Source organism: Hemicordylus capensis, chromosome 12 (assembly GCF_027244095.1).
Source record: "Hemicordylus capensis ecotype Gifberg chromosome 12, rHemCap1.1.pri, whole genome shotgun sequence".
Classification (NCBI taxonomy): domain Eukaryota; kingdom Metazoa; phylum Chordata; class Lepidosauria; order Squamata; family Cordylidae; genus Hemicordylus; species Hemicordylus capensis.
Genome location: NC_069668.1, coordinates 20,840,003 through 20,867,185, shown reverse-complemented (window position 1 = coordinate 20,867,185; position 27,183 = coordinate 20,840,003). Strand labels below are relative to the sequence as shown.

Sequence of the window (27,183 nt, the reverse complement as noted above, 5' to 3'; positions counted from 1 at the left end):
GGGTTGGTCTGAAATCGGCCTCTGTTTGTTTCCAGGATCAGAAAGGAGATTGGAATAGCCTGGTATTTGGGGCAGGGAGGATGAATGGGAGGAAATGGGGTCGGGGGCGGGTGTCGGAAATCTTCAGGAATAGCTGGAGTCAGAGTTGGGAATCCTGGCTAAAAGCACAGAAGCCCCGCTAGGAAAATGCAAAAGTGGAAAAGAAAGAAAAAGAAAATTAAAAATCCTCTCCCCAATCCCCGCTCTCTCTTTTTTTTTTTTTTTGCAAGGCACGCTTTCTCTTTTCCATCTCCCTGGAACTAGGCAGACAGGGCAATCTCCGCCCGACGAAGGGCAGATTAGCGTCAGCAGACCCCACTGCGCAGGCGCACCCCGTAGAACCCGGCTGGCGTGGCTTCCCTGCCTGGCCCACACCTAAAATGGCGCCCCTTCCAGGCTGTGACGATGAGAAGGGGGCGGGGCTTGCGAGCGTTTCGGCGGGAATCCATCATGGCAGAGGTTGCTATGGAGGTGACCGGGCCTGAGAAGCCTCCGCAAGGGCAGAAGCCTGGAGGACCGTCCACCAGCGCCGGGGGCGGTCATTACGAGCTGCCCTGGTGAGGCGTGGGGGACGCAGCTTGGAGAGCCTCCTCGAGCGGGGCAGCGGGGAAATATAGCGGGACTGATGTGCCCATCTGTCTTTTAGCGGAGGCGGAGGAGGGACGCAATGCATGTTTCTCGGGCTGGCTCCTTATCGTTGGTTTTAGGGGAGCGTTGCTTTATTTGCAAGGAAAATTAATTAATTCATTTATTTATTTACATATTTTTATACCGCCCAAAACCCATGTCTCTGGGCGGTTTATCTGCAAATAAATTTATTTGCATATAAATTGCAGATAAACTTTATTTATCTGCAAATAAAGCAAAGGGCATTGTTTTATTTGCAAAGAAAGTGCATTGTTTTATTTGCAAGGAAAGTGCATTGCTTTATTTGCAAAGAAAGTGCATTGTTTTATTTGCAAGGAAAGTGCATTGCTTTATTTGCAAAGAAAAGTGCATTGCTTTATTTGCAAGGAAACATGGCAAGCAATTTATTTATAAATAAATAAATATAAATAAAGAAATATGCATTGCTTTTTTAACTGCAAGAATACCTGTTATTCCAGTAAGGGGGGGGGCTGTCCCAAGAGGCTGTTGACTACAACTCCCATCATCTCAGGCAAAGGCTTTTGCAGCTGGGGCTGCTGGGAGGTGTAGTTAACAAGAGCTGGGAATACCCACCACCCCTTCTGGTTTTGCATGGGATGCGGTATTGTATTTGCAAGCATGTTTGTTTGTTTGCTTTGTTTTGTTTTTATTTTACATTGTATCAACTGCTCTTCCTCCAAGGAGCCCAGAGCAGTGTATTACATACTTAAGTTTCTCTTTCACAATAACACTGTGAAGTGATATATAATGAGTTGAAGAAAATTTTTTCAATGACATTTCCTAAGAGGCCAGAATCCTTCCTGCTGGGAATAGCCCAAGGAGAGATTTCCAGAAGAAATTTAACATTTTTTTATGTATGCAACCGCGGTGGCTAGGATAGCATATGCGCAGAAATGGAAAGACACTAAAATGCCTTAATGAGCTTGGGGTGGGTGGGTGGGGGATATTACTTTGGTCTAGAGTTGCACAACCTTTGAACCCTCCAGCTTGGGACTACAACTCCCATCGTCCCCAGCCATGGTGGCCAACAGGGATGATGGGAATTGTAGTCCAGCATCTGCAGGGGGACCTTTGCCAGTTGCTGACATCCATTACTCTGCCCGCTGAGTGGAGTCATTGATTTTGTTTCCAGCCTAAAAACCTGACAGGGTCTTAATGTCTCCATGCTACTTTTGACACAGGGTTGAAAAATACAGACCGATGAAGCTTTCGGAAGTCGTGGGGAATGAAGACACTGTTAGCAGACTGGAGGTAGGAAGAAAGCTTTGTTGCGCAAAAGCTATAGCGTTTACACAAGAAAGCTTATTTGGAAATGCATGCTCAGTCTGTGCGGCCCAGACAGGGGCTGGTGGCTGAGAAGGAAGTGCAAAGGCAGTAAATGCTTCTAAACCACAGTTGCAGTCGTTGTGCCTATTTATACACCACTTTTCTACCCCTCAAAAAAGTTCTCAAAGAGGTTTGCACAGAAAAATAAATAAGCTGGTTCACTGCTACATCAAAATTTGCGACGTTGTGGCTTAGCCCAGAGCACAGTTTGCTTCTTAAGCTATAGTTTGATCCTGTTTTGTTTTTACTATGGTTTGGACTCCTGACTGTTTGAAGATCCGGGTTTAGGAACATAGGAAACTGCCTTATACTGAGTCAGACCCTCGATCCATCTAGTTCAGTATTGTCAACCCAGACTGGCAGCAGCTTCTCCCAAGATTACAGGCAGGAGTCTCAGCCCTATATGGAGATGTCAGGGACGGAATTTGGACCCTTCTACATGCAAGCAGGCAGATGCTCTTCCCAGAGCGACCGCACCCCCAAAGGGAATCTCTCCCAGTGCTCACATCTGTAGTCTCCCATTCAAATGCAAACCAAGGCCAACCCTGCTTAGCAAAGGGGACAATTCATGCTTGCTACCAGAAGACCTGCTCTCCTCCCATAGACTTGGGAATGCCTTTTTCTAGTTCTCACCAACTCAGTTGATCCCGTTTCTTTCTCCCCTCCCAGGTCTTCGCAAGGGAAGGAAATGTTCCAAATATTATTATTGCGGTGGGTATTATTAAGCTACCCTCCCTATGGATCTGTTTGTTGCTCGAACACTAACTTGGAAGCTGAATGGGCCCTAAAATGGGCAACTGCAAAAAGAAGGTAGACCCCAGCAACAGCCACTGCAGGGATGCTGTGCTGGGGACAGATAGGGCCAGTTGCTCTCCCTCTGATAAAGAGAATCACCACTTTCAAAAGGTGCTTCTTGGCTCAGTTAGACCCCTAACCCGATCAGAATCCGTTGCAGGTCTTGACTTCTTGGCTTTCTCTTGCATTTGAAGGGTCCTCCTGGAACCGGCAAAACCACAAGTATCCTCTGCCTGGCACGTGCTTTGCTGGGCCCATCACTGAAGGATGCGGTTCTGGAGCTCAATGCGTCCAATGACAGGTGGGCTGTGGAGCTCCTGGTAGCATTGGGCAGGATGTGACCCAGCTGGGAAGCGACACGGGGGTGGAGTCCGGAGGAATCACCGTTGCAATGTCGGTCTCCCAAAGCATAGGAAGCTGGCTTATGCCGCATCAGACCATTGGTCCAGCTAGCTTAGCATTTATTGTGGATGATGGGAGTTGTAGTTCAGCAACCTCTGGAGTCCCCCCAGGTTGGGAACCTTTGCCCCCAAGGAAGCCTGCTTTCCCCACCTAGATCAGCTCAAGCTGCATAGGTGATGGTCTGAATGTTCTGGTTTCAGAGGCATCGACGTAGTGCGGAACAAGATCAAGATGTTTGCTCAGCAGAAGGTCACGCTTCCCAAAGGTCGGCATAAAACCATCATCCTGGACGAAGCAGACAGGTGTGTAGATCGATCCTTGGTCTCCGGGAATCACATTTGGGCTGCATGAAAGATTTCTGGTTAACATGTTTTATTTGTTTTTTTACATTTCTATCCTGCTCATCCTGCAAGGAGTGGTGAATACCATGATGTTCATCCTTGCAATAACCCGGTGAGGTTGCTTAGAATGAGAGAGAAGTGACTGGCCCGGAGTCACTCAGCGAGTTCCGTGGCTGAATGGGGATTTGAACTCGGGACCCCCCAGTCCTCATCCAGCACTCTCATCTGCCTTGCTGTTAGGTCTAGACCCAGAGAGAGATATCAACTTGGTTTATGTCATAGGAAAACATAGGAAACTTTCATATACTGAGTCAGACCATTGGTCTATCTAGCTCAGTATTGTCTTCACAGACTGGCAACGGCTTCTCCAAGGTTGCAGGCAGGAATCTCTCTCAGCCCTATCTTGGAGATGCTGCCAGGGAGGGAACTTGGAGGTTTTTGCATGCAAGCATGAAGATGCTCTTCCACTGAGCTACAGCCCCATTCCTTAAGGGGAATCTTGTATGGTGCTCACATATCGTCTCCCATCCAATTGCAAACCAGGGTGGACCCTGCTTAGCAAAGGGGACCAATCGTGCTGATCATTCACACTTCACTGAAACACTTCAGAGATGCACTTCAGTCCTCCCACCTCCTTTCGTTGTGCCCCCCTCCTCTGCCCGTTTCAAAGGGACAGCTCTGTCTCAGTCCTGGTTGCTATCTTACCCCGGACAGGAGGCCTGTTGTCCCCAGCCATGGGGCTGCTAGGCCTCACCCCCACAAATGGCCTCATCCAGGCAGCTTCCCTTCACCTGCCTTCCAGTGGTCCTTCTCATTTCTCCCCCCATCTTTGTGTGGAATGAATGTTGTTCCGGGCGGCAGTATCCAGGCAGTGTGCACGCACCTACATCAGGAGCTGCCATATGCTGAGTCAGACCCTGGGTCCAGCTAGCTCAGGATTGTCAACCCAGACTGGCAGCGGCTTCTCCAAGGTTGCAGGCAGGAATCTCTCTCCACCCGATCTTGGAGATGCTGCCAGGGAGGGAACTGGGAGCCTTCTGCTCTCCCCAGAGCTGCTTCATCCCCTAAGAGGGGAAGATCTTCCAGTGCTCACACTTCTAGTCTCCCATTCAGATGCAACCAGGGCGGACCCTGCTTGGCTAAGGGGACAAGTCAGGCTTGCTCCCACCAGACCAGCTCTCCTTCCTGATTCAGCCTGTGCAGGATCTGAAATTAACTGAGCGGACATCAAAATAAAACTTGTGAGTGCGTGCACATGCGCACGCCTTAGAGCGAAGGCCTGCCTTCACCTGCCACTCACCAGCTCTAGTGCTTCCTCTCCCCACTTGGGTGTTGAAGGTCTAGAAGAGAGAGGCTGCCTTGGGGGCTCAGACAGATTCGTAGAGAACAAATCTATCAATGGCTACTAGTCGGGTGGCTATAGGCCACCTCCAGCCTCAGAGGCAAGATCTCCCTAAATACTAGTTGCAGAGGAGCAACTGCAGCAGGAGAGAGGGCATGCACATCCCTCCTGCCTGTGGGCTCCCCAGAGGCATCTGGTGGGCCGCTGTGTGAAACAGGATGCTGGACTGGATGGGCCTTGAGCCTGATTTTGCAGCAGGGCTGTTAAGGGCTTACAGTGAGGGAAATAAGTATTTGATCCCCTGCTGATTTTGTCCGTTTGCCCTCTGACACAGAAATGACCAGGCTATAATTGGAATGGTAGGTTTATTGTAGCTGTGAGAGACAAAATAACAACAAACAAACCCTCAAAAGCCCAGTGCCCAAAAGTCAGCGATGGATTTGCATTGTAGTGAGGGAAATAAGTATTCGATCCCCTATCAACCAGCAAGATTCCAGGCTCCCAGGTGTCTTTTCACTATATGCAGGTCACGAGCTGAGATGAGGAACACCCTCTGTAAGGGAGTGCTCCTAATCCCAGCTTGTTACAGTACCTGTATAAAAGACACCTGTCCATAGAAGCAAGCAATCACTCAGCTTCCAAACTCACCACCATGCCCAAGACCAAAGAGCTGTCAAAGGATGTCAGGGACAAGGTTGTAGACCTGCACAAGGCTGGACTGGGCTACAAGACTATCGCCAAGCAGCTTGGTGAGAAGGTGACTACAGTTGGCACGATAACTCGCAAATGGAAGAAACACAAAATAACTGTCAATCTCCCTCGGTCTGGGGCTCCATGCAAGATCTCACCTCGTGGAGTTGCAGTGATCATGAGAACGGTGACAAAGCAGCCCAGAACTACACGGGGGGAACTTGTCAATGTTCTCAGGACAGCTGGAACCATAGTCACCAAGAAAACAATTGGTAACACACTACGCCGTGAAGGACTGAAATCTTTCAGTGCCCGCAAGGTCCCCCTGCTCAAGGCAGCACATGTACAGGCCCGTCTGCAGTTTGCCAATGCACATCTGAATGATCCAGAGGAGAACTGGGCGAAAGTGTTGTGGTCAGATGAGACCAAAATCGAGCTCTTTGGCATCAACTCAACTCGCCGTGTGTGGAGGAGGAGGAATAATGCTGCCTATGAGCCCAAGAACACCATCCCCACCGTCAAACATGGAGGTGGACACATTATGCTTTGGAGGTGCTTTTCTGCTAAGGGGACAGGACACCCTCACCGCATCGAAGGGACGATGGACGGGACCGTGTACCGTCAGATCTTGGGTGAGCACCTCCTTCCCTCAGCCAGGGCATTGAGAATGGGTCGTGGATGGGTATTCCAGCATGACAATGACCCAAAACACACAGCCAAGGCAACAAAGGAGTGGCTCAAGAAGAAGCACATGAAGGTCCTGGAGTGGCCCAGCCAGTCTCCAGACCTTAATCCCATAGAAAATCTGTGGAGGGAGCTGAAGGTTCGGGTTGCCAAACATCAGCCTCGAAACCTTTCTGACTTGGAGAGGATCTGCAAAGAGGAGTGGGACAACATCCCTCCTGGGTTGTGTGCAAACCTGGTGGCCAACTACAAGAAACGTCTGACCTCTGTGATTGCCAACAAGGGTTTTGCCACCAAGTACTAAGACATCTTTTGTGAAGGGATCGAATACTTATTTCCCTCACTACAATGCAAATCCATCGCTGACTTTTGGGCTCTGGGCTTTTGAGGGTTTGTTTGTTGTTATTTTGTCTCTCACAGCTACAATAAACCTACCATTCCAATTATAGCCTGGTCATTTCTGTGTCAGAGGGCAAACGGACAAAATCAGCAGGGGATCAAATACTTATTTCCCTCACTGTATGTAAGTCTGAAGTCTGGCCTGTATAGCAGACAGGCCCAAGGCGAGGAGAGCTAGTCTTGTGGCAGCAAGCATGAATCGCCCCCTTTGCTAGGCAGGGCCTGCCCTGGTTTGCATTTGGATGGGTGACAGCATGCGAGTGCTGTAAGATATTTCCCTCACTGTATGCAGCCTTTGACTCCAGTTGGAGAGTCCAGGCTTCCGGGACCTAACTTGCCTTTCTCTTCCTTTCCTCTCCGTGACTAGCATGACAGACGGTGCTCAACAGGCCCTGAGGCGGACGATGGAAATTTACTCCAAAACCACCCGCTTCGCGCTCGCGTGCAACGCTTCGGACAAAATCATCGGTACGAGGCGAGGCCTGCGGCCGCTCAGACCCTAACCTGAATCCAAGACTAGGTTTCCAACCTCCACGTTCTTTGATGTTAGAAATTGGGGCGGTTGTCTTAAATGCAGAGTCCTGCTCGAGTTGGGGAAGTGGGTATAAGCTGGGTTTAAAACCCCATTTTTAAAGGGGTTTTTCTCAGATTCAGAGCTGTCTTCTATTCCGTGGAATGGTGTTAACTTTCTTTATTGTGCAATGGTTGCAACTGTGTTTACTGACTTATATTTATTTATTTAAATTATTTATACCCTGCCTCTCCAGTACACTACTGCTGAGGGTATCTTGCAGGAGTTCTGAGTTGTATACACCGCCTAGAGTTTTCCCAGACTTTACTGCAGGTTTTCTGCGAGTTTGAAGTTGCCAAAAAAAAGTCAAAAAAAAACCCAGTCGCAAAACGTGGATTTTTATACTCTGGTTATGAATCGGGCTACACTCTAACATGCAGTGAAAAACCCGAATCGTGTGTGAACCACTCCCCGATAACTTGCAGGGACTTCAGGGTAAATCTGGCCGAAATGTGAACCATCTCTGGAGGAGATGGGAACTGAAAGCCGGGTGTGAAAAACTTCCTAGAGATACACATATCAGGTGATATATAAATAGATAAATAAATAAATAAATATTCGGGTAAATACAAGTATGTGTTCAATATAACGTTTACACGGGCACAGTTCAAACATCAAAAGAAGCCCAGGTGAACAGAACGTATTTTAACTAAGCCCCTTATAAGGGGCTTAGACAAATTCTTGGAGAACTGGTTTATCCATTGCTACTAGTCTGGTGGCTGTGGGCCACCTCCACCCTCAGAGACAGGATGCCTCTCAATATTATTATTATTATTATTATTATTATTATTATTATTATTATTATTATTATTAATTTGATTTCTATACCATCCTTCCAAAAATGGCTCAGGGCGGTTTACCAGTTGCAGGAGAGAGGGCCTGCACAGACCTCTTGCCTGTGGGCTCCCCAGAGGCATCTGGTGGGCCACTGTGTGAAACAGGACGCTGGACTAGATGGGCCTTTTGGGGCCTGATTTTGCAGCAGGGCTGTTCTTATAAGAGCAGGACTCCTCTGTAGAACCTCCTGGCCACAGTGCCACTAGCGCATGGCTTACGTTTCTCCTCCCAACAACCCCGTGAGGAAGGCAAGGCTGAGAGAGAAGCGACTGGCCCAGAGTCAACCTGGTCGTTTCCAGGCTGAAGGGGGATTTGAACTCGGGTCTCCCCAGCCCAGCCACTCTTAACTCCCGGCGTTTTTGAAAGACGGCAGCCGGCCCCCCTCTCTCCCCAGAGCCCATTCAGTCTCGCTGTGCCATCCTCTGCTACACCAAGCTGACCGACGCCCAGATCCTCGTGAGGCTGACGCGGATCGTCGAGAAGGAAAACATGCAGTGTACGGACGATGGCCTGGAAGCCATCATCTTCACGGCCCAGGGGGACATGAGGCAGGTGGGTCGGCCATAGAGCAGCCCGTTGGCTGCTCCTTATCTGGTGCCTTTCTGTATCGTCCGCCTGCTCAGTGGGGAAGGTTGTTCTGGTGCCACGTACTCTTTTAAGACCGTGCGTTTCGTTGCACGGCCTGGGGGCTAGCTTAGCTCCCTGGGTCATTGCCCCTTGGGCCCATGTGAAGCGTTGGCTGAAGGAGAATACCCTGCCCCAGGGCTGCACACTTGAGGCCCTCGCTGTGGGACTATGATTCCCATCATCCCCTAGCCCCAGTCGGGGTTGATGGGGGTCGTAGTCCAACATCGGCAGAAGGGCCAAAGTTGTGACGCTCCTGCCCAGCGCTGCCCCTGCCAGGACTATGCTGAGAGGAGGAGAGTCTTGTGGTCGCAAGCATGAGCTGTCCCCTTTGCTAAGCAGGGTCTACCCTGGTTTGCATTTGTATGGGAGGCTACACAGTGTGAGCACTGTGAGATATTCCCTTTAGGGGATAACGGGGCCACTCTGGGAAGAGCACCTGCCTGCAGAAGGTTCCCAGTCCCCTCCCTGGCAGCATCTCCAAGACAGGCCCGAGAGTGACTCCTGCCTGCAACCCGGGAGAAGCCGCTGCCAATCTGGGAAGACAATCCTGAGCGAGATAGACCGAGGGTCGGACTCAGTCCGCGGAGGGAACTCCGTTTATTGGGAACAGAGCACTCTTGTGCTGCTTCACCATCTTGGAAGGCGTGCACGGAGCACTGGGCAGCGTTGCCCGTCCCCGCAGAGCTCTTAAGTGGAGGCTTCGTCCCCGAAAGGGCCCTCCCAGCATCAAGAAAAGCACACTGCTGTGTGGAGGTCAGCACGCTGGGAAACAGCTCTTCCGCTGAAGGCTTCTTGCCCCGGTGGCCCCCCCACTGGAAACACGGTGAGGATCTCTGCTCGGCGAAGTTTCCAGGGCCTCACATTCAGGGGCTGACCTTTAGCTGGCGAGAGGAGACGTTCTTGCAAAGGGCTTGTGGTCGCAGCGCTCAGCCCGGCAGCGTGACAGCAGCAACGGTGTCCGAAACCACAGAGGCCTCTGCAAGCCAGCTGGTGTTCGAAGAACTCAAGGCTCTTCCCACCACGCTGAAGCACAGGAAAGGCAGTATCGCTCAGTGGTCACACAGGACCCCTTGGTCTTGGCCTAGCTCATGTTAATAGTTGTTGGCTTCCCCAGATGTGGCTCAGAATATGCACGCGGGCAGGCGATCTCCCCCTCCCCGGAGGGGAATCTCTCCCAGTGCTCAGACATGGAGTCTCTCATCCAGCTGCAAACCAGGGCAGACCCTGCTTAGCAAGGGGGGGCAATTCATGCTTCCTAACGCAAGACCCACTCTCCTCCAACCTACACTTGACCAGCCTGTTTCTGCAGACTCCACGATAGGAGAAGAGCATCACAGCAGAGGTCCTGGCCAGTTTCCCTCCCTGACAGCATCTCCAAGGTTGGGAAAGACTCCTGCTTGTAACCTTTGGAAGGCTGCTGCCAGTGTAGACAGTCCTGAACTAGGTGGGCCCAGGGTCTGACTCTAGGTTAGCTTCCTCTGTTCCTACAGCAGCAGGGAATGAGCAGCCTTTCTGTCCTAGGAACCTAGGAAGCTGCCATCTACTGAGTCAGACCATTGGTCTATCTCACTCAGTATTGTCTTCACAGACTGGCAGTGGCTTCTCCAAGGCTGCAGGCAGGAGTCTCTCTCTCAGTCCTATCTTGGAGATGCCACCAGGGAGGGGACTGGGAACCTGTAGATGCTCTTCCCACAGCGGCCCCATCATCCCCTAAGTGGGGAATATCTTACAGGGCTCACACTTCTAGTTTCCCTTTCATATGCAACCAGAGCAGACCTTGCTTAGCTAAGGGGCCAAACCATGCTTGCTCCCACAAGACCAGCTATCTTCCTGCCTGAGCGCTTTCTAGTCACGCCTAACTTGGAGGTTTCCAGGACCTGCGTTTGTTTAAAACACACACACACCACTTCTCTTTTATCAGGCACTGAACAACTTGCAGTCCACGTACTATGGATTTGGCTACGTTAACAGCGAGAACGTCTTCAAGGTGAGCAGAAGCCTTCCTCCACACCTCAAGCCTGGCCAGGGAGAGTGAACAGAGTCCACATCCTGTCTACCCAAAGAGGCTCGGTGTTTATCCGAGTTGCACAGAAGAGAGAGTATCTCTCCTCCCCCCACCGCCAGACTCTTTCCCCCACAAAGCGCCAATTCACAAGAACATAGGCAGCTGCCATATACTGAGTCGGACCATTGGTCTATTGAGCTCAGTATTGTCTTCACAGACTGGCAGCGGCTTCTCCAAGGTTGCAGGCAGGAATCTCTCTCTCAGCCCTATCTTGGGGAAGCTAAGTCTAACTAGTCTAAGTCTAACTAGCTCTTGGTGAAGCTAGTCTAATTCTGCGGCACAGACCTGTCGGTTGCCTTTCCTAGCTCGAAAGAAAGCTGTGCAGCCTTAGAGATTTTACAGATTGCCGCCAGATTTTATTTATTGCAAGTATTTCTATCCTGCCTTGCCCGTAGGATAGCTCCCAAAGACGGCAAGTGCAGGAGGAAATGCAAAGTGAATAAAGTTAAGTTGAACTAGACCCCTTTAAAAGATTTGCAGACTGGAAACCTGCTGGGACCAAAAAGCAGGTTAAAAGATGGGGTTTTTGGTGGTGCTGAAACCCAGCTGGGAGGGCGTCCCAAAGCTTGAGGGGTCACAACCAAGGCGGCCCTGACTCTGATTACTGCCAACCACTTGTCAACTTGCATGCTTCCCCCCACCTCAAAAAAATCCAACCAAAACCCCCAATATTGGGGTATATTTTTTAGAATGTATATGTCACTTTTGTCTCCATTTGTGGCACAAAGGGACTTGCAGTATTAAAGCATAAAATCCATATAGGCCCCCAGGGGGAAAGCATAGCAAAACCAAAACATATTAGAAGAAGCTTTGAAAATACCCAGCATCCACCTAACAACTTCACCCCAATTCAAATGTCATAGGTCAGCAGCAGATGGTGGAAGGAAAATAGGGTGGAAGCCAGCAGGTTCTCCAGTGGGAGGGAGTTCCAAAGGCTTAGCTTAGGGCAAAAGGGGCCTGGGGGCAACCTGATTGCCAGCAAGGTGCTCCTTTCCTTCCCACAGGTGTGTGATGAGCCCCACCCGTTGTTGGTGAAGGAGATGATTGGGCACTGTGTCAGCGCAAACATCGATGAAGCGTACAAGGTGAGTGTGAAGGGGACGCTTTGCTCTTGTGTCCTTACCGCCAGGAAAAAGGCAAGGGACAAGTTCATGGCACAGTGTTTTCCTGTGCCAATGTTCTGGAGAGGCTGGGGTTCAGGTTCGTCCTCCTAGAGCAGGAGTTGGGCAACCTTGGTGCTCGAGCTGTTGAACTACATCTCCCATCATCCCCTGCCACAACTGTGGCTCTCTGTGCCCCCCCCACCTTATCTTGGAGATGCCAGAGAGGGAATCTGGGGCCATCTGCATGGAAGCATGTACGTGCTATTCTCAGAGCGGCTCCGTCCCCAAAGGGGAATCTCTCCCAGTGCTCACACTGGCCGTTTCCCATCCAAATACAAACCAGGGCAGACCCTGCTTAGCAGCCCATGCTTGCTCCCACAAGACCAGCTCTCCTCCCCAGTTGCCTAGCCCTGACTCACACCATTTGTGGTATGCTGGGAATATTAAGTGTCGTCTTAAATGCCACACTTCCTACACTTTTTCTCTCATCGCAATGCTTATTTAGACATCTGTCTTGTGCAATATTCAAAGCAACAGATCGTGTCCTCAGCTATGGCCGAGAAGGCAGACCTATTTCTGCTCTCAAAGCTAAGCTCTTCCCTTTCCCAGATCCTCGCGCACTTGTGGAGACTTGGCTACTCCCCCGAAGACATCATCGGCAACGTCTTCCGAGTCTGCAAAACCTTCCAGATGGCCGAATATCTGAAGTTGGAGTTCATCAAGGTTGGTTGGGGGGAGCATGGCATTGTAGGACTAAGGCCCGCTGAACCCACCCTGGCTTCGTGCGCTGTGCTTAACTTTAGCTTAACGCACCTTGGCTTCGTGCGCTGTGCTTAACTTTAGCTTAACGCACCTTGGCTTCGTGCGCTGTGCTTAACTTTAGGGATACTAAAGCTCTGTTTCGGAGGCAGCCTACTCCCAGCCTGGACCTGAATGCATTAGAGGTCATCATCTCCTTCCACTTTCCTCACATCCTGGCTTTTAAATTTTTTTATCTTGGTTTCTCTCCCATCCCTTTTGACTGGGTGGATAAACATCTTTGGGTTTTGTTTGCCGCTGCTGCCCCGGATACAGGGTTAGGTTCTTGGAAGTCGGGAAATGTTAAAAAAAGGGGGCCGTGGCCCTAAAAGATGGGGGGAAGTAGCCTACCATGATCCGTGGGTCTCCGGCAGGACAGCAATACCCCCCCAATAGCCAGAAATCGTCTGGAAATCACATTATTTTCCAGTTTTTCTTCAAAAGGAGCCATTTGAGGCTCAAAACTGCGGTTAGAGAGTCCACAATTAAAGAGGTTCTCCTGTACAATATTTATATTCAATGTAGTTGCTACAGGCTGTCAGCTCTCATGGTTGTGTTTAGATAAAAGTTTTATCAAAACTGGGAGGACCTCCTTACCTAACTGACAGGGGGAGTCTTTGCCATTACTTACCGGATCTTGTAAGCAGTGGCACAGAACTTAGCAACCCAGGAGGTAACACACACAGTCTTGTAAGTTCTTATAACCTCTGTTAACTTTTCAAACAGGTAATTCTTTCTTTTAGCAGGGGGAGAGCAACTGGCCCTCTCCAACCCCAGCACAGCATCCCTCCGATGGCTGCTGTTGGTGTCTGCTTTATGCTTTTTAGACTGTGAGCCTTTTGGGACAGGGAATCATCTTATTTATTTATTCTATTCTATGTAAACCACTTTGCAAACTTTTTTTTGAAAAGCAATATATAAATATTTATTATTTGCAAGAAGATAGGTTACAGAAAAATGCATTGGTCTTCCTCTCTGTGGTCTCTAGATGGACTTTGATTGATTCACGCTCAGCTTTATCAGGAGGGAGCAGTGTACCATTCAGCTAAGCATCTCCTTAAATCTTCCTTTGCTGGAACCTTTTCTTCCCTTTCCTCTTTCTACTAGTACACAAGCCATCTGTGGGGACGAATGCTCAGGGTCGTTTTTTGGTTTTTAAAAATTTTTATATCCCGCTCTTCCTCCAAGGAGCCCAGAGCGGTGTACTACATACTTAAGTTTATCCTCACAACAACCCTGTGAAGTAGGCTAGGCTGAGAGACACATGACTGGCCCAGAGTCACCCAGCCAGTCTCATGGCTGAATGGGGATTTGAACTTGGGACTCCCCGGTCCTAGTCCAGCACTTCTGGGCGTGATCGCCCTTTTATTATCCTAACTCTCCAGCCCATCATGGGGCTTTAAAAGCTGTGTTTTCAAAACGCAAAAGCCACTACGAAGTTTTGAGGTGGTCGGAGGAATTGAAACGAGTTGGCAAGCGTGTCCTCCAAAGAGGTGTGGAGAAAGTGGAGAGAGAGAGATTCTTTTCCCTCTCACACAACACTAGAACCAGGGGTCACTCCATGAAATTGATTGCCAGGAGGTCTAGGACCAACAAACGGAAGTACTTTTTCACACAACACGTGATCCACTTGTGGAACTCTCTGCCACAAGATGTGGTGACAGCCAACAACCTGGATGGCTTTAAGAGGGGTTTGGATGACTTCACGGAGGAGAGGTCTATCAATGGCTACTAGTTGGAGGGCTGTGGGCCACCTCCAGCCTCAAAGGCAGGATGCCTCTGAGAACCAGTTGCAGGGGAACAACAGCAGGAGAGAGGGCATGCCCTTAACTCCTGCCTGTGGGCTTCCAGCAGCATCTGGTGGGCCACTGTGCGAAACAGGATGCTGGACTAGTTGGGCCTCCTTGGGCCTGATCCAGCAGGGCTGTTCTTATGTTCTTATGAGAGAATACAACCATTGGTTATAACCTTTTCCTCTGCAAAAATGCCTGCAATTTGACCCTAATCAATTCGGGGTGAGGGAGAGGGACAGAGAGAGAAGTAGTAATAATGCATCGAAAGCTATCGCCATTTCCCCATCGCTAGCGGGGTGGACGTTGCCAGAAATCACTACGTGCATTTGCTCAGAGACCATACTGCTGGCCGAGATGCATGGGCTCAGCCCACGGACTACATGCCCTTTTCCCATTCTGAAGCCTCATTGCAAAATGCTTGATTTTTCAAGTCTCCGTCTGAGCGTGGCTTGGTTGCTTTAAAGCAGGGCTTCTCCTCGCTGCTTTTTCAGGCCATCTCTCTTCCAAAGGGAAAGGCAGGGAGGACGGTTCAATCCAACTCCCATCTCTCTTTCTCTCTTTCTGACCAGGAGATTGGCTACACTCACATGAAGATAGCAGAAGGCGTAAACTCGCTCTTGCAAATGGCGGGACTGCTTGCCCGGCTCTGCCAGAAGACGGCTGCTCCGACCGCCAGCTGAAGGCCCAGATGATCACTGTGGGGTCATGTTTCTACCCCCAAGTTAACTGCAGCCTCTGTCCACAACAGGGTGTTGGCTTGTACTTGAGGGACATGAATACCGCCATCCAACGTTTTGTCGTATGCAACCCCAAAGCTTTTTTTAATACTTCAGAGCAAATAAAGTTTGATATCCAAGCTAAGGTTCTCCGTTCACTGTACCAGTGGGGTATGTTTAATGAAGATGCATGCCCCTCTCTCTCTCCTTTTGTTTAGGGAGGAGAGCTGGAACCTTGTGGAAGTGCTGCCAGTCAGTGTAGACAATATTGAGCTAGATGGACCAGCAGTCTGATTCAGTATACAGCAGCTTGCTAAAATATTCTGATTTTGGGCCATAGCTCAGTGGATGAGCATCGGCCTTGCATGCACAACGTCTTGGTTTAATCCCCGACAGCATTTCCAGGTAGTGCAAGGAAAGACTCCTGCCTGAAACAAGACACTGGACTAGCTGTGCCTTGTATTGTCTGATCCAGCAAGGCTGTTCTTATGAAGCCTTGGAGAGTGGCTGCCAGTCAGAGCAGACAATCCTGAGCTAGATAGAACAATGTCTGACTCAGTAAACAGCAGCTTCCCATGTTCCCTGCCTAGAAATAAATTTGACGTTTCCTCCGTTATGCAACATTTATAATAAACTCACTGGAGATGACAAACCTTCCATTCTTTCGCCACATGGGGACAGACCCCGAAGATGCATATCCTGATCATGACCACACTTCATCCAACTGGATTCCCTTTTGGGGAATTCTGACGGAACTGCATGCAGTTCAAGGAACCTCGTGCTTTTTATTTCATCGACTGATTTAATCCTCGTACGCCACCGCTTATCTGTGCCACCCAAATGGCTTAAATGATAAAACCTGCATGGTACCTCATTTAAATCTGTTTTTGGATCACACCTTAGCTCATCATTTTAAGGTGCAAACTGCCAAATGCACCATAGACACTTGGTTGCAGCTGAAAACCCGAGGCGAAGCGAGCCGTTCTCAAACTAACGTGGAGTTGCGCTTGAAAGCTTGGAACGCCACTAGCCTTTTTTCCAGAGGGGATTTCTCCCCTCTAGAATAGAGTCTGTGGAGTGTGTCCCACTTCCGGAGCAAGCCTGTGGTGCTGTGTTGGCTTAGAGTCTCACATCAGCGGGAATCTTTTGCTGAAGACCAGGTTCTTCTGCATGGTGTGGAATGAAGGGTGAACATCAGCATTTATTGAATCTCTTGACATCTCTTAGACAGGAAAGCTAGGGTAGAAGAGAGGAGATCACACCATGTGTCACCATACCTGCGAAGCGATATTTATTATTTATTTATTTTGATATGCAATCAGAAGAGGAGGTGATGGGGCTGTTCAATCCCGGGCATATCCAGGTAGGGCTGGGAGATGCTCTTGCCAAGAACCTCGGAGAGCTGCTTCCCGTCAGAGCAGACAATATTGAGCTAGATGGACCAAGGGCCAGACTCCGCAAAAAGCAGCTCGTTATTTGGTACCAGGTCAACAGCACATGACCACCCCAGTCCTGCACGAATTTCCCCCTTTCGTGCTCGTGGTACAGAATCCAGACTATACTACATGGGGAGGTACACTTTTCTATTGAAGAAAGGGGACAGACACACCCACATATACATTACCTGTTTGGATCAACCTCTGCATTGATGTAATCTGGTTCGTCATCCTCGGAGCTTTCTGCATTGAGAGAGAACTGCTTGTTAGCAGAAGAAAAATTCACACATCTACAGCTTGTCAAAGATATTTTGGTAGCTTAAATGCGAAGACACCTCCCACTTTTGTGCTAATGAGCCCATGACACAGCTAAGATGTCTCCTGTAGAAACCTAATTGAAATTATCGGCTCCTGTGCACCTCAGAACTTCATAAAACTTTGGGCCATATATACATTTTTTGATCAGAGAATGAGACCATTAAGTTAAGTTCTCTTCAGTTGGTGAAAAGTCCTGGAGGAAGATGGGTTAGGACAGACGTCTCAACCGTGATGTGGCTAAATTGCAACTGAATTGCAGAGATGTGCATGAAATTCTTAGACATTGAATTGAATTCAAATCTAGTCAAACTCGAAACCATTGAATAGAGTGGGGATTCATTCGAAACGATCCAGATTTGAATAAAATTGTTGAATTTGACCCAATTTGATTCGACTTTGGGTGAATTATTTTACTTATTTATTTTTACACTTATATCCCGCTCTTCTTCCAAGGAGCCCAGAGCGGTGTACTACATACTTGAGTTTCTCTTTCACAACAACCCTGTGAAGTAGGTTAGGCTGAGAGAGAAGTGACTGGCCCAGAGTCACCCAGCTAGTTTCATGGCTGAATGGGGATTTGAACTCGGGTCTCCCCGGTTCTAGTCCAGCACTCTCACCACTACAATTCGAGCAAATCTCCATTCTGTTTCAATGGTTTTGAGTCCGAATCAGATTATAATGCAAATTGATTTGTGCGAATTCCATGCACATCCCTGCTGAACTGTAGTTCAGCAACATCTGGGGTACCATTGGCTTGAAACCCCTGGGTTAGATATAGATTCCAGTCACTCATTGGAATAGGGGTCCTCCCCCCAGCTTAACTTTTTAAACCCATTAGGCACAACCTCTCTTGATGGCTTGAGGGTTCTTAATGAATGGTGCTCTAAGGTTATGTAGAATTCCAGTTTGATTTTGATACATCCAGCTCAAAGTCCTTTTAGGGATTATTTTATAGATGTCTCCCTAAGGCCTGTTTTTGCAGGTAACCCATCCAGCAGTAAGTTTACTCCTCTTAATCGTGGATCCAATAACTAGTTGGGATGCTCTCAACTGTCCTTTTTGCAGGAGGTTAACTGTGTGCAGCTGACATTCTGCTCTTCTTCCTGGGACCCCCACCTCAACATTGCTCTAGTTTGGGGCCAACTCCCAGAGCAGAAGTCCAATGTTTACCTGAAGTCTGTGGGCTCTTCTGCAGCTGGACAGCCAAGCTATTCTCATAGATGCCCACCTCTGCTAAGACTAAAGAAAGAAAACAGGGTTCAGCTGTAGAAAGGGAGACACTAGAAGTGGATTGTGCAGCTTCTTCCTCAGTTATTGTCTGATTCAGTGTGTGTGTGTGCGCATGCATGCTATTAAATTACACATGGAATCAGACTTTTAGAACTGGAAGGGTTCCCTGGAGGTCTTCTAGTCTGACCCTCAGCTCAGTACAGCCATATTTTATTTTTACGTTTATATCCCGCTCTTTCTCCAAGGAGCCTAGAGTGGTGTACAGTACACAGTTACGGAGTAGTATAACAAGGGGTGGACAGTCCAACAACCCTGTGAGGTAGGTTGGGCTGCGAGAGAATTGAGTATGTTACCGCATCCCTGATAGACAGCCCTCCAGCCAAGGAAAGACCAGCAACAACAACAAATATTTATATACTGCTTTTCAATAAAAGTTTCAAAATAAATATGGAAATTTATTATTACCACAGAGAAATAATAAGTAAGATGGCACTGCATGAGGCAGGTGGTTCCACTGGTTTGACAGCTCCTCCAGTCCTGACCTGCTTCCTAATGTCTAGCCTGGATCTGCCTCCTTGAGATTTCAACCCTCTGATTACACATGAGAAACAGAGGGCTTGCCCACTGCTTCTCCGACATCATCACTCATCAGATTTATTTATTACTTTTCTATCTCATTCTTCCTCCGGGAAACCCCGTGAGGTAAGCTAGGCTGAGAGAGCAGTAACTGGCCCACTCAAGGAGTCATGGCGGAACGGGGATTTAAACTCTGGTCTCCTCAGTCCTAGTCCAACACTCTGACCACTATACCATGCTGGCTTTCAGAGGCTATTGCATTAGGCACATAGGAAGCTGCCATATACTGAGTTGGACCCTTGGTCCACCTAGCCCAGTATTGTCTACCTAGTCTGGCAGCGGCTTCTACAAGGTTAAAGGCTGGAGTCTTTCTCAGCCCTCCTTTGGAGATGCTGCCAGGGAAGGAACTGGGGACCTAGATGCTCTTCCCAGAGCGGCTCCATCTCCTAAGAGGGGAATATCTCATAGTGCTCATACATGTGGTCTCCCTTTCATATGCAACCAGGGCAGACCCTGCTTAGCTAAGGGGACAAGTCATGCTTGCTCCCACAAGACCAGCTCTCCTCTCCTCCATCCTTCCTTCATCGCACTGGGTTTCCAGACCCCTCGCCATCTTTCTTGCCCTCCCCTGCAGCCATTCGCCAACGTCCTCCTTAAAATGTGGTCCCCAGAACCAGACCCATTCTTTCCAAATGAGGCCTGACCAGCACCTGCTCTGGACCACGTGAGCAGAGGGATACTCTTCCCCAGCGTAACTCACCACATCCACTGCTTCGCAAAGGCCTGGCCACATTCTGGTAAGAGCAGGAATCTTGCTCTGAAAGGGAGAAAAAGCAAGAGGTTTCCCACGGCCCCTCTGGCCTTAGCAGAAGACGAAAACCTGTTTGGATTCGACAATATCAAGGCATCAAAGAATCAAAATGCTGTATACTGGTGTTTTAATTTCAGAGTAGTAAAGGGTGGTTGAAAAGTCTTCAGAAATGGTCCTCAAAGAAGGAATAAACCAGTGCAGTTTGTTGGGATAGGAAACTGCCATACTGAGTCAGGCCAGTGGTCCATCTAGCTCAGTATTGTCTTCACGGACTGGCAGCAGCTTCTCCAAGGTGGCAAGCAAGAGTCTCTCTCAGCCCTGTCTTGGAGATGCTGCCAGGGAGGGAACTTGGAGCCTTCTGCTCTTACCAGAGCAGCAAGAATAGGAACGTAGGAAACTGCCATATACTGAGTCAGACCATTGGTCTATCTAGGAGTATTATGAGGACACCGGAGGGCATCTATTTTTGTGTAAAAGTATCGGAGGATCTCTCTCTCGGTTCTGTCCCCCTCTACCCATTAAAAGGTTCTGTCCCCCTCTACCCATCCTTGTTCGCTCACTCAACATCGGTCAGTGAATCCATCCCACAACAGAAGCCATTGCACAACATACATACATCCAGGAGAGACCATCCCACAACCACAGAAGAGAGGGCATGCCCTCACCTCTTGCCTGTGGGCTTCTCAGAGGCATCTGGTAGGCCACTGTGGGAAACGGGATGCTGTACTGGATAGGCCTTCTTGGGCCTGATCCAGCAGGGCTGTTCATTTGTTCCTACGTTCACTTCACCCACGGACTTACCTCTCGGCGGCCTTAAGAAATTTCGGCAGTTGTAATAATCTGAATGGAGAGGTTCACTAGGACAGGGGGGGAAAGAAAGGGGAACATAATGGAATGGTTGATCTAGAGGTCAAAAATACCCCTGCCGCCCTTAGATGAGTAGAGACCTTCCGTTGCAGTTGTTTCCAGTAATGCATAGTTATTAAAATACATAGGAATCGGAACCCATCTCCAGAAAAGACGGAAAGGCCACCCTGGAGATTTTAGGGGTTTGCTAATGCTCCTACCCAAGAAAACCACAGGGCTCTGTGGTTGCCAGGAGTCGACACTGAAACGGGTTGTGCCGTCGAGTCGGTGTCGACTCCTGGCGACCACAGAGACCTGTGGTTTTCTTGAGTGGGATACAGGAGGGGTTGACCATTGCCATCTCCCACCGCAGTATGAGATGATGCCTTTCAGCATCTTCCGATATCGCTGCTGCCTGATAGAGATGTTTCCCATCATCTGGGAAACATACCGACGGGGATTCGAACCAGCAGCCTCTTGCTCCCTAGGCAAGTTACTTCCCCTGCTGCGCCATTATTTTTACTTTTAATGATGAAAAACGTTGGAAAATTATATTGAGGGAAACGATCTCCAGGAATCAGTTTCATTCCTAATTGGCAATGGAGTTTCCAGCCCTTCAGAACTGGGCCAGGAATCTTCCTGAATCTATATTAATAGTTTGATATTGAGAAAAATATCAAGGGGATGGGGGAAGGCTCTGGGAATATCTTCAGAATTGCAACTGTGGGACACAGGAAGCTGCCATCTACTGAGTCTGACCCTTGGTCCACCTAGCTTAGGGCTGTCTGCTCTGACGGGCGGCGGCGCTTCAGAGTTTCAGGCAGGAATTTTCCCCAGCGGTAGCTGGAGATGCTGCTGGGGATTGAACCCGGGACCTTCTGCATGCCATGGAGATGCTCTGCCACTGAGCTATAGCATCACCCCACAAAGATACTGGACTCTTGGGTTGGTTAAGTGGGTTTCAGAAATGTCTGTGGGCTGTAAGCAAGTCATTGGTCTATTTTCCATTTACTTGTTTGAAATCACACCGAGGGAGGAGAGATGGTCTTCTGGGAGCAAGCATGAATTGTCCCCTTTGCTAACTGGGGTCTTCCCTGGTTTGCATTTAAATGGGCGACTACATGTCTGAGCACTGTATGACATTCCCTTTATGGGGCTGCTCTGGGAAGAGCATCTACATGATTGCCGGCAGAAGGTTCCAAGTTCTCTCCCTGGCATCTCCAGAGAGGGCTGAGAGAGACTCCTGCCTGCAAACTTGGAGAAGCTGCTGCCAGTCTGGGAAGACAATCCTGAGCTAGATGGACCAATGATCTGACTCAATATATAGCAGCTTCCTTTTTTCCTAAATGTGGCAGACCCCCAGCCAGTGAGGGAAACCGGATACAACCCAGGAGCTGTTAGGGTTGGTGTTCATTGCTCCTCTGTGAGGATCAGGAGTTGACCATCTGGGAAGTAAGTGCCTATTTCTAGAACATTTCCCAAAGCTGCCCCAACGCCTTCCTGGACTTACATATACTCTTGCTCCACCATTTGAGTTCCTGAAAATACAATTTATTGGTGATTAGTGCACAGGTAACTGCAGATAAGGAACACACCATTGACAAGTCCAGACTGATAAGAGTTCAGAGAGACCAGAGGTGCTACGTAGAGGCGGACTCTACGGGCCATTGATAGCTTTTGATTATCCGATGCAGCTTCAAGCTGGGCGTCACCCTAGCCATTTCCAACTCTATGGCCCATCACGTTTAATCTAGAGAAAAAGCTAGAATGTTCAACCGTGTTCTAAAGCTGCCACTAACGACCAAAGCCCAGGTCTTTAAGCCAGTGTGATGGTTCACCACAAAAGACAAAAGTCCACATAGAAAATGTTTCGGCCAAGAAAGGGCAAATTTGCCCTCAAAAGCTATGTAATGGGGGAGAAATCTTGATTTTCCAGACTAGTGGAGGCGTCAGGATCAGCCCAGATGAGGCGGCTGTTCCAAAAATTGAGGCAAAAAGCACATGGTCACAAAAGCGATTTCTTTACTAAGTGTGTACACCACCCCAGACTTACGGCTCTGGGCAGCTCACAGCAAAAGATGCTAAAATAAGTTTTTGCAGAAAACACCACTTTTGGGACTGGGAAGGCAATGGGCCGCAAAAAAGGAGTTTGTAGACTACCACAAAAGTATTCTTGGGGACATGAAAAGTGATATTTCTGTATGAGACCATACAGCATATGCCCGGGAGAGCAGTGAAGAGAAGACACAAAACGGCCAAATTTCCAGCTCTGAATCTGTGCAGAAAATCCAGAATATTATTGGAGAATCAGAGTTTCTCTGTACCTGAATTCCTAACATGCAACCTCAGTTGATTCCAAAAAGCCGAGAGAGAACTGCTATCTAGGTTTTCTTTTGGCATAACTGTGACACAGTGAAGTCAACACACTTACCTTTCCCCAAATTCTGATACCTGGGTTCCGCACAGCCACCTGAAAAGGAAGCCCAACGTTCATTGAGAATTCATGGCTGGATTTACACTCTGTTGGAATTTTTTGCACACAACACACAGAGCTGGTCTTGGGGTAGCAAGCATGACTTGTCCCCTTTACTAAGCAGGTTCCACCCTGGTTTGCATTTGAATAAGAGACTCCATGTGAGCATTGTAAGATATTCCCCTTAGGAGATAATGGGGCCGCTCTGGGAAGAGCATCTAGGTTCCAAGTTCCTTCCCTGGCAACTTCTCCAAGATAGGACTGAGAGAGAGATTCCTGCCTGTAACCTGGGAGAAGCCGCTGCCAGTCTGTGTAGACAATCCTGAGCTAGATGGACCAAGGGTCTGACTCGGAATATGGCAGCTTCCTATGTTCCTATTTGCTTCTCGTTGCTTGGTTGTGCTTCTGATCGCAGATCATACCATCTGAGGATCTCAGATCTGGGAATCACAGATCGTACCATCTGGGGGCACGGATGCTCATGGCGATTTTTGACAAGGCTTACACCCCCAGGGATGGAAAGCTGGCAAGATTTTCAGCTTACAGTGTCTTACCGTGTCCTGGATGTTGGGCCAGCAGAAATGTGCAAGGGTGCTTTGAAAGCTTTTCTAAGTTCCAAACACACAAAATAACTACTATAAAATTTGATCAATGTGGTCCAAGGAATGGAAATGCCCATTGGCACAAATGTTTTCCAGAGCTGATTCCATGGAGGAGAGCTGGTGTTGTGGGAGCGAACGTGACTTGTCCCCTTTGCTAAGCAGGGTCCACCTTGGTTTGCATTTGGATGGGAGGCTACATGTGTGAGCACTGGAAGATATTCCCTTTAGGGGATAATGGGGCCGCTCATGCAGAAGTTTCCAGGTTTACTCCCTGGCAGCATCTCCAGGGCAGCCTGGGACCTTGGAAAAGCCGCTGCCAGTCAGTGTAGGCAATCCTGAGCTTGATGGAGAGAAGGTAGCTAACTGTGTTCCCATGACAGGTCAAGCAATAGGGGAAAAACAAAACAAAAACCCACACTGGAGAAAGCATCCCCAAGGGGGCCAAAACAGGCACTGCTTTAAGGAAACCAGGAGGCTCCCTTGTAAATAGGAGCTTACCTGGGAGAAGCCACTTTGGGGGACCCTCTGGAGCAAAGTGCAGGAAAGAAAAGGAAAGCACGACTCACCATCCTGTCTTGCTGTAGAAGCTGGACGCTTCCTCCCTTTGCTAAAGAATTAAAAACAAAACCAGTGGTGATCCAAAGGCCCGCCCACCCACGACCTCCTCTTGTGTCTAGATGCAACCCTCCCGCCTTGGCGTGTGGCGACGTCGCCCACCTTGGTTTCGGACGGCTGTGTGGTATCTCGGCACACTCTTCTCTCGATACTGCAGAGGGCAAGAAAACCGAATCGCCCGTCACTCATCAGGAAGGGGGAAAGTTCAATATGGCTGGCCCAACCGTCTAATTTTGATAAGTGGGGAGGAGAAGCTGGTCTGGTGGTGCTTTGTCCCCTGTGCTAAGCAGGGGCTGCCCTGGTTTGCATTTGAATGGGCAGCTACCTGTGAGCGCTGGAAGAGGTTCCCCCTTCAGGGATGAAACCAAAGCTCAGTGGCAGAGCATCTGAACCTTGCTTCCCAGGTTCAGTCCCTGGCACCCTTCCCAGGGAGGGCTGGGGAACTCCCCAGTTTGAAACTCTAAGCTGCTGCCAGCCAGTGCAGACCATTGAGAGTGAGATGGACCAAGGGTCTCTGAGTCAATTGAAGGCTGCTTCCTCTGTTCTTTTTAGTAGACATTGGGTCATAGTGGAAGGAACATGCTACCTTTGAATACGGAGTTTCTGTGTAGTTGTTGTCGCTGACAACAACATGAGAAGCACTTTACTGAATCAGATCAAAAGGTCCTTTCCACAAGCAAGTTTTCAAGCTGATATCGTACATATTCATCAGCAAGAGAATATATCTTATTATGAGGCCGTATTTTTGCAACCTTTAAATGTGTAGATAGTGTCTGAAACATGCAAAATTGGTCTGTAACAGAGTCAGAATTTTTGGATGTCGTTTCTGATTCTGTTACCAGCCTATTTTGGACATTTCAGGCACTATAATATTTATTTAATGTTTAAGTAATAGAATAGAAGAAAAAGAAATAGAAAAACAAAATACAAAGATCTACAAATGGAAACTGAAGGGCTGTGGCAGAAAAAGACCCAAATCATCCCAGTGGTCATTGGCGCCCTGGGTGCAGTTCCAAAAGACCTTGAGGAGCACCTCAACACCATCGGGGCCACAGAAATCACCACCAGCCAATTACAAAAAGCAGCTTTACTGGGAACAGCCTATATTCTGCGACGATATCTATAACCATTGACAGTGAAATTCTGGCATCCTGGGTCCTTGGGAAGGACTCGATGTCTGGATAAAACAAACCAGTCAATAACACCTGTGGGATTGTATAAACAAGAAATAATAAGTAAAATAATTGGCATCCTTATCCACCCAACCAGTGCAGAGGATTTTAGTAGCCTCCCTGAGAGGAGTTTCCCCCCGTCCAGACGGACAGGATGTGATGCTGCTGAAATGAATGCGGGGTGGGGGGGTTGCTGAAGAAGGGCCCACACTCACCTGAAACAGAGCATTCTGGGTCCTCACATCTCTGCTGGTTTTCACATCTGGAAGGGCAGGGAGAATGTGGTTAAGTTCCTGCACACAGGTGCGGGAGGTGGGGTAGATCAAGGCACCAGCATCGTCCTGGAGTTGCCAGGAATCTGTGTCCATTTCTTGGAGACTCTGGAAAGCTACCCTTGAGCTTGTGAAAAAGGACTCGGGAAAGTATCGGACATCTCCGGGACTAAGGAAGCTGCCATCTACTGAGTCAGACCATTGGTCCATCTAGCTCAGGATTGTCTACCCAGGCTGGCAGCGGCTTCTCCAAGGTTACAGGCAGGAGTCTCTCTCTCAGCCCTATCTTGGAGATGTTGCCAGGGAGGGAACTTGGAGCCTTCTGCATGCAATCAGGCAGATACTCTTCCCAGAGCAGCCCCATCTCCAAGGGGAATATCTTGCAGTGCTCACACATGGAGTCTCCCATTCAAAGGCAAACCAGGGTAGACCCTGCTTAGTAAAAGGGACCATTCATGCTTGCTACCACAAGAAGAGGATAGCTGTGCAACTCAAGGTCAGCTCCAGATTTCCAGGTTGCCCTTGGAAAACTGGCCTCCATGTAGAAGCTCCCCAGTTCAATCCCTGGCACCTCCAAACAGAGCTGGAAACGATTTGGTCTGAAACCTTAGAGACGCTGCCAGTCAGTGCTGACAATACTGAGCTAGGTGGACCAAGTGTATGACTTGGGATAAGGCAGCTTCATATGTTCGTGATATATTATATCCCGATAGACATTACTGTATCCGATATGACAGCATCACCTGATAAGGATGGGGAATAAACTCCAGGTTTTGGAACCACTGGCACAGTGCCAAAGCCCCTGCCTGCTTAGGGAGGCTTGCAGGTTGAATCCCGGGCAGCATCTCCAGGTAGGACTGGGAAAAACCCCTGCCTAAAACCCCGAAGAGCTGCTGCCAGCCTGTGCCGATGACAGTAAGCTAGATGGACCAAGGGTCTGACTCAGTAGGCAGCAGCTTCCCAAGGAATGGGGCTGTAGGTCAGTGACAGGGCATCTGCTTTGTATGCTGAAAGCCCCAAGTTCAGTCCATGGCAGCATCTCCGGGCAAGGCTGAGAAGTGCCCCTGTTTGGGAACCCTGAATAGCTGCTGCCAGTTAGTGCCAACGCCCATGAGCTAGATGCACCAACGGCCTGACTCAGGATAAGGCAGCTTCATCTCTTCCTGTGACCTCATGTGATCTGAGCATCACATCTTGCTGGGATGTGGCAGCTATATTTAGGCCAGCTCTCTGCGAGGGTTCCTCTAACCCCAGCCTGCTGGCTTGAAGAAGAGCCCCCCATGGGAACGAAAATCGGCCTTTCCTGTTCTAAGAATCGTGCAGAGATGCTTGAAGTCGGCTAAAGACAGAGGCTGGATACTTACCGATTTCTCCGGCTACTTGCAAGCGTCTGCTCCTTTCTACTCCCTAAGAAAAACGGAAGTTATATGAGCTTCGATGGCATAACAGACGGAAGAAATGTGGCGGGATCAAGCGGAAGGAAGCTCGTCTTTGGGGTGGTGAGCATGAATTTAGAGGATAGGGCCGTAGCCTAGAGGAAGAGCATCTGCTTTGTATGAAGAAGGTCCCTGGTGGTTCGCTTCCCGGCAGCATCTCCGGGAAGGGCTGGGAGAGACCCCTGCCTGAAACCTTAGAGAGCTGCTGCCAGTCAGTGAA

General features: G+C 49.0%; 2 protein-coding genes across 5 annotated transcripts; one reads left to right on the top strand and one right to left on the bottom strand.

Annotated features, from left to right (window-relative positions):
- Positions 1 to 429: 429 nt before the first annotated feature.
- Positions 430 to 15,316, top strand: RFC2 (replication factor C subunit 2). The gene is made up of 11 exons (XM_053275467.1): positions 430 to 596; positions 1,869 to 1,938; positions 2,683 to 2,724; positions 3,003 to 3,109; positions 3,411 to 3,512; positions 7,034 to 7,134; positions 8,469 to 8,626; positions 10,623 to 10,688; positions 11,771 to 11,851; positions 12,479 to 12,592; positions 15,030 to 15,316. The coding sequence occupies exons 1-11, from the start codon at positions 445 to 447 to the stop codon at positions 15,138 to 15,140; spliced, it is 1,104 nt and encodes a 367-aa protein (XP_053131442.1). The 5' UTR covers positions 430 to 444; the 3' UTR covers positions 15,141 to 15,316.
- Positions 15,317 to 15,377: 61 nt separating this feature from the next.
- LOC128336193 (linker for activation of T-cells family member 2-like) lies at positions 15,378 to 26,969 on the bottom strand. Of its 4 annotated transcripts, XM_053275470.1 has the most exons (11): positions 26,892 to 26,969; positions 25,471 to 25,517; positions 24,186 to 24,234; positions 24,035 to 24,075; positions 22,825 to 22,863; positions 21,904 to 21,931; positions 20,349 to 20,404; positions 19,497 to 19,553; positions 18,101 to 18,169; positions 16,801 to 16,855; positions 15,378 to 16,412 (listed from the first exon to the last, which is right to left on the bottom strand). In XM_053275470.1, the coding sequence occupies exons 6-11, from the start codon at positions 21,921 to 21,923 to the stop codon at positions 16,400 to 16,402; spliced, it is 270 nt and encodes an 89-aa protein (XP_053131445.1). In that variant the 5' UTR covers positions 21,924 to 21,931; positions 22,825 to 22,863; positions 24,035 to 24,075; positions 24,186 to 24,234; positions 25,471 to 25,517; positions 26,892 to 26,969; the 3' UTR covers positions 15,378 to 16,399. The 4 variants fall into 4 exon arrangements, with proteins under 4 accessions (XP_053131445.1, XP_053131444.1, XP_053131446.1 ...); XM_053275471.1 differs by lacking the exons at positions 15,378 to 16,412; positions 16,801 to 16,855; positions 20,349 to 20,404; positions 21,904 to 21,931 and having other exon boundaries at positions 18,103 to 18,169; XM_053275469.1 differs by lacking the exons at positions 22,825 to 22,863; positions 24,035 to 24,075; positions 24,186 to 24,234; positions 25,471 to 25,517; positions 26,892 to 26,969 and having other exon boundaries at positions 20,213 to 20,404; positions 21,904 to 22,083.
- Between the last annotated feature and the right edge of the window lie 214 nt (positions 26,970 to 27,183).